The sequence below is a fragment of the Mastomys coucha genome, unplaced genomic scaffold (genome assembly GCF_008632895.1).
Source record: "Mastomys coucha isolate ucsf_1 unplaced genomic scaffold, UCSF_Mcou_1 pScaffold15, whole genome shotgun sequence".
NCBI lineage: Eukaryota > Metazoa > Chordata > Mammalia > Rodentia > Muridae > Mastomys > Mastomys coucha.
In genome coordinates, this window is record NW_022196897.1 from 120890334 (window position 1) to 120897485 (window position 7152).

Genomic DNA, 7152 nt, shown 5'->3' on the forward strand with positions numbered 1-7152 from the left:
GTTAGTCTCTACAACTCCTTCCATGGGTATTTTGTTCCCCCTTTTAAGAAGGAATGAAGTATCCACACTTTGGTCTTCCTTCTTCTTGAGTTTCTTACGGTTTGTGGTTTGTACTTTGTGTATTCCGACCTTTTGTGCTAATATCCACTTATCAGAGAATGCACAACATGTGTGGGCATATACCCAGAAGATGCTCCAATATGTAATAAGGACACATGCTCCACTATGTTCATAGCAGCCTTATTTATAATAGCCAGAAACTGAAAACAACCCAGATGTCCCTCAACAGAGGAATGGATACAGAAAATGTGGTACATCTACGCAATAGAGTACTACTCAGCTAAACAATAAATTTATGAAATTCTTGGGGAAATGGATGGACCTGGAGAATATCAGCCTGAGTGAGGTAACCCAATCACAAAAGAACACACATGGAACACTGAACTCTTATCTTCTGAGGAAAGGAAATCTAGGACAGATCATTCTACTTCTCTGATTAAAGAAAGCTTGCATGTTCTTCCCTGAGAGAAAATTGCTTTCTCGGTACCAGATCTCCCAAGGATTTATTTCTAGAAGCTCTAGAATGGATTTGAGCTTGTTTTGATGGAAGATGTAGAAGGATTACCTCTTTTTAGACTGTCCATCAAAAATGCAAAATGTCTCTAAACATTTCATATCTAGAGGTGGATCAGGAGTAGCTGAGACCCTGGAGTCCTAGCTATGCCTTCCTGTCTCCCATCTCCCTCCCTTAATCTACAAGTAAATTCTACAGATTTCTCTGAGTCATCATCGGACAGTGTGTTCAGTACAACATTTTCTCATTCCTTCATCCATCATCTCCCTTGAGCGCTCCACAGAATGTAAAGAGCCCTTTACAAAAAATAATCTGTCTGGATGTGGGAATCGTACCTTCTCCTTCTAGTGGCTTAGGTTTTACACCCAAGCCTAGTGGCCCTGAGAGGATGCATCCAACATCCCTGCAAGCACCTGGTACCACCTGCACAGTTCCTGAGCCAAGTTCTGTGTCTTTGCAGATCTGAACCCAGTAGCCCTGACCACGGCTCATCAGCCATTGAGCAAGACCTCGCTGCCCTGGACGCAGAAATGACTCAGAAGTTGATAGACTTGAAAGACAAGCAACAACAGCAGCTGCTTAATCTTCGGCAAGAGCAGTATTACAGTGAGAAGTACCAGAAGCGAGAACACATTAAACTGGTAAGCCAAAAAGCATGGTTGTGTTTGTGCAGCTGCAGAGCTCTGTGGAAGGGCAAATGTTTGCTGCTCTCAGATGACTCACAGGGCACAGTGCAGAAGCATATGGCACCAGTGTGCAGAGGGCAGGGGCTCCTTGGTGTCCAGCACACTAACTCTCCTCATGTCTGATAAACTCCCCTAATCCCTCTGGTTCGTTTTTACCTTTCCTGGATTATTTTTGAGCATTGATTAGTTTCAGAGCACCTCTGAGATGGCACGAGGGAGTAAAAAATTCTTTCCAAAGTAAAGCATGTGCTGCAAGGAAATGTTTACTTCTATTTCTGCATCACTGAGCTTTTCAGGAACAGGCATGACAAAACTGCCCGCTGCCCATTTTCCTGTTTTTCCTTCAAAGCCTCAAGGCTACCTGTGAAAGTGAAGGACACCCTCTTTGTTAGTGATGAGGTTTGCCTGCCAAAATATTTTCTCTTGGATAGTGAAATTCCTGATACTGTTTTTGATGCTTTCATAAATAGTAGGATTATTTATCACTTAATCACATGTAAAAACACACAAAGTGAATTTGTGTGAATTAAGTACTAGCCTTGAAAATAAACTAATGCCAAAAACAAAAGTATTGGAACAAATAACCTTGACTAAAATAGACAGTGTATTGAGGAGATGGTTTCATAGAATTACCCATCCTGAGTCTGTCTATGTAAGAGATTCACTCTGTATGAAGAGACAACCTAGAAAAGGAAGAAAATCTTTTTTTTTTATTAATCATTCCATTTGTTTACATCTCAAATGATATCCCACTTCCTGGCTACCCCTCCACAAACCTCCCGTCTCACATCACAAACCTCCCATCTCACATTTGCCCTTTCCCCCTCCCCTTTGCCTCTGTGAGGGTGCTCCCCCACCGATCTACCCTCTCCCACCCCACTGCTCCAGCATCTCCATGGAGCATCAAACCTCCACAGGACCAAGGGCTCCTGCCTCCCATTGGATGTCAGAGAAGGCCATCCTCTGCTAGATATGTAGCTGGAGCCATGGATCCTTTCCTGTACACATCTTGGTGGGAAGAAAATCTTTGTCAATTATACCTCTAACAAGGAATTAAAACCTATAGAGAACCATACAATTTAAACACCATGAAAACAAGCCATCGAATCAGTAAATGTGCAAATAAGGTTAATAGACAGTCCTCCAAAGAAGAAATGCCAATGACCAATAAATATACAAAAATGTTCAATGTCTTTAGCTATCAGGGAAATGCAAATTAAGACTATTTTTGAGACTCCATTTCACCCAGGTCAGAGTGGCTAGAAACCAATGACAACAAATATTAGTGAGGCCATGGGACAAACTGTCACCAGCTGCTGGTGGAAGGTAACCTATTGTGACCACTATGGGCATCAGTTATATAAGCTCTCAAAAAACACGAACTAGCATTCCCGTATGACTCAGCTGCCCAAAGGAATCCCAACTCCACACACCTCAGACACCTGCACATTCATTTTTTTCTTTGCCCCGTTCACAGCAGCCTGTCGATAGGAAAGAGCCAAGATATTCATCAAAAAACAAACAAACAAACAAAAAAACCCCAAAATATCAAAAAAAATGGCTAGAGAAAATATAAGTAACACACAGTGTTACTTAGCCATAGAGGAGAATTAAGTTATTTCATACCCTGGAAAATGGGCATAACTGGAGATTGTCAGATTCAGTTAAATAATCCAGACTTTGAAAGACATAGAACGTGTTCTCTCTCATGTGCGCAATTCAGATTTAAATATAAACATTTGGCATGAAAACTGAGCAGGGACTCTAAAGAGGAAGGAATGGGAAAGGTGGGGAGAAGGAGAACAAGAAAGGTTAATGAAGAAAGAGGCAGAATGGCTTGTCTTTCTCATAGGAGCTAGATTTGTGAATAAGCCACACATGTGTATGTGTGTGTGTGTATACATACACACAAATATATACATACATCATACATATATACAATTCATGAAAGCAGGAACGATACTGTTTAGGAAGAAGGAAGCTATGGGTAGAGAAGAAGGTTGGGGGAAGGGAGGAGGAGTGAATATAAATAAGATACAGTGGAACAAAACCCCTTGTTTTATATGCTAGCCTAAACTGTTAAAGAAAACATACTATGTGATAGGTGACTCAGCGCAATGTTTTGACTTCATCCTGGATCCTTTTAGACAATATAAAAGTGAAAAGTCAGAATCCTATGACTTACCTATACAAAATCATATTCTATTTGGCCTGTTATTCTCAACTGAAAGATCTGGCTTCTGTTCCCAGCACCAACATCATAGTTTACAACTGCTTGTAATTCCAGTTCTGGGGGAGCCCATGCCTTTTCTGAACTCTGCTGGGACTGCATCTCCATGGTGTACAGACATATACTCAGGCACTGACACAACGCACATAAAAAAAAATTTCATTAGTTTTTTTCTAAAGATCGAAACCAAATCAAAAAGATCAAAAAGAATGCCTGGGAGGGGTTTAGGGTAGAGGGGAGGGAGGAATTACCTCAATGGATCCAAGAGAACCAAAGTTAACTTTGATAATAGATGACAACTGTCCTTCCAGATCCAACCACTACTATGTGAATTTCTCCAGTAAGCTAAGACTATAACCATGAAGACAACAGCTGTGCACTGAACACACATGGCTGACCCACATACCATATAACTAAGCTAGTTATAGGAATCACATTGGGTTTACACCTCAGAGCACTCATTACCACTCAGGTTTGTTGTCGGCATTCTTTCCCGGTGGTGACTTTTCCAAGGTGTTATGACTAGAAAGTGGTACATCTGTGATTTGAACTTTGTCCATCTGACTGTAGATTCTCTGCTTTCTAACCACTCTATAGATTCCTCTTCTACTTCATGTCGCGTGCCAACGTTGTGATGAAGGGCTTGCTTTGTGTTTGTTGCTCACGTGAAACATATATACCCATGTATTTCTTTTTGATGTCTTGTATTCTCTCACTCTCTCCTTTAAGAACTTTGTCTCACATATCACATAGAATGCAAAATGTCAGCATGTTCACAATTAAGAGCAATCATCACCATAATTAACACTATAACTGTTATCATCCCAAAAGGAGAAAAGTACTTTGTGCATTGGTGTATTCATTCAGTAAATAGTAATTAGTATTACTATTTGTTCAGTAAATTTCAAGCAAATGCTGGATAGAAAAATGGCAACAATCCTTGCCCTTCTGGAGCTAACCTTCTACAAGGGGGGCAAAGACCATAAGCAGCACGAGAAAATTTAATATATTAAATAGTGAGAGGGATTATGAGAAAAAAATAATATTAGTATTAGGAAATATATGTTCGAGACTCTATCTGGAAACTTTAAACAGACTTGGCAGGAAGGACTGACAGGCAAATTGATAAGGCAACATTTGAGTCATGAGCTGAAGGCCTGGGCCGGGCATACATATAGAAGAAGGTTTCTATACAGAAGAAGTAACATACAAAGTGTCTAGGCTGGATCTTGGAAGACTAGCAAAGTGGTTCCAACTAAGAGACATTATAAAGTATTGAGTAAGGCAGATGGGATTTAATGTAGAGGATACAGATCTGGGATTTGGGAGACTGTCTTGTTTGTGTATGTTGTCCTCAGGGCTAGATAGGTACCCTATGAGGGTGTCAGGGGGAGGGAAGACCTATCTTCGAACAGGTGACTTATATGGAATAACATCCATACAAAGACCATTCTGAAAATCCCTTGTCTCCATGGTGAGAACTGGTTTTGCAGGAAGGGACACTCTGGCTCATGTGAGACCAAGGCTGGCCCCAGATACTGTGAAATCCTGGGTTCATCAGCAGAGGACTCAAGTTGACTAACATTATGAGTACTACTGAGAAGTCCAAACAACCCATCCATAGTGACCTGGACAAGACTCCATTTGCCAAGAACAGGGTCATGGTTATACAGAAGTGATGTAGCCAAATAAAGGGGAAATTGGTATTCATAAGTGATTCTCAAAAAAGAAAGAAAGAAAGACAGACAGATAGAAAAGAAAAGGAAAGAAGAAAAGAGAAGAAAACAGAAGAGAAGATAAAAGAAAAGGAAAGAAAAGAAAAGGAAAGAGAAGAAAAAGAAAAGGGAAATCAGAAAGTGCCTGGGAAGTAAGCCTTAGCATCTGAGGAAGCTCTCTTGGATGTATGTGTCCTGGGGATGGGGGTGAACTTCAGCTGCAAATGGGATGAAGGAGACACCACAGGGAAGAGCTACACTGAGAAACATGGAAAGCAGCTGAATCCCACTTGCTGTGGTGTGGGAGGTATCAAAGTTCTGACAGAGGTGACATACTAGAATGCGTGTCCTTTCTCTTTAACTGAAGAAAGGAAACACACCCTTTGTAGACCTAAGTTCTCATAAAACGTATCCAGCTCATCATGCCTCTGTCAGGTCAAATGTTAACCAACCCTCTCAAAATGCTCACTGGCATCTAACATCTTTAGTTCTTTGTATATATTGGATATTAGCCCTCTATTGGATATAGGGTTGGTAAAGATCTTTTCCCATTCTGTTTGTTGCCATTTTGTTCTATTGACAGTGTCCTTTGCCTTACAGAAGCTTTGCAATTTTATGAGGTCCCATTTGTCGATTCTTGATCTTATAGCATTTCTACTGGGTGAATTTAGCTCCTGTAGACTCCAGAGAATCAAATAACCCTAATAAAAAATGGGATACAGACCTAAATAAACAATTCTCAACTGATGAATACCGAATGGATGAGAAGTACTTAAATGTTTAACATCCTTAATCATCAGGAAACTGCAAATCAAAACTACCCTGAGATTCCACCTCACACCGGTCAGAATAGCTAAGATCAAAAACTCAGGTAACAGCAGATGCTGGAGAGGATGTGGAGAAAGAGGAACACTCATTCATTGCTGGTGGGATTGTAAGCTAGTACAACCACTCTGGAAATCAGTTTGGCGATTCCTCAGAAAATTGGACATAGTACTACCTGAGGAGTACTATGAGGTAGTACCATAGTACTACCAGCTATGCCACTCCTGGGCATATACCCAGAAGATGCTCCAACATGTAATAAGGACACATGCTCCACTATGTTCATAGCAGCCTTATTTATAATAGCCAGAAACTGGAAAGGGCTTAGATGTCTTTCAACAGAGGAATGGATACAGAAAATGTGGTACATTTATACAGTGGAGTACTACTCAGCTACTAAAAATGATAAATTCATAAAGTTCTTAAGCAAATGGATGGAACTAGAAAATATCTTCCTGAGGTAACCCAGTCTCAAAAGAACATACATGGCATGCACTCACTGATAAGTGGATATTAGCCCAGAAATTTGGAATTCCCAAGATACAATTCACAGACCACATAAGCTCAAGAGGAAGGAAGACCACAGTATGGATACTTCGGTCCTTCTTAGAAGGAGGATCAAAATACCTATGGGAGGAGATACAGAGACAAAGTTTGTAGCAGAAACTGAAGGAAAGGCCATCCAGTGACTGTCCCACCTAGGGATCCATCCCATATACAGTTACCCAACCCAGACACTATTGTGGATGCCAACAAGTTGCTTACTGGCAGGAATTTGATATAGCTGACTCCTGAGAGGCCCTGCCAGTACCTGACAAATACAGAAGTGGATGCTCACAGCCATACATTGGACTGAGCACAAAGTCCCCAATGGAGGAGCTAGAGAAAGGACCCAAGGAGCTAAAGGGGTTTGCAACCCCATTAGAGGAACAACAATATGGACCAACCAGTATCCCGAAAGCTCCCAGGGTCTAAACCACCAACCAAAGAGTACACATGGAGTGACCCAAGGCTCCAGCCACATATGTAGGAGAGGATGACCTTGTGGGACATCAGTGAGAGGAGAGGCCCTTGGTCTTGTCATGGCTTGATGCCCCAGTGTAGGAGAATGCCAGGACAGAG

At 41.3% G+C, this 7152-nt stretch overlaps 1 protein-coding gene across 4 annotated transcripts in view; it reads left to right on the top strand.

The window, feature by feature from the left end:
• Window positions 1–7152, top strand: part of Plcb1 (phospholipase C beta 1) — a 680822-nt gene that overhangs the window by 578210 nt on the left and 95460 nt on the right. For all 4 annotated transcript variants that reach the window (XM_031372013.1, XM_031372014.1, XM_031372015.1 and 1 more), the window contains one exon: window positions 1035–1215. In XM_031372013.1, coding sequence (XP_031227873.1) covers window positions 1035–1215 — 181 coding nt within the window. The remainder of the gene's footprint in view (window positions 1–1034; window positions 1216–7152) is intronic.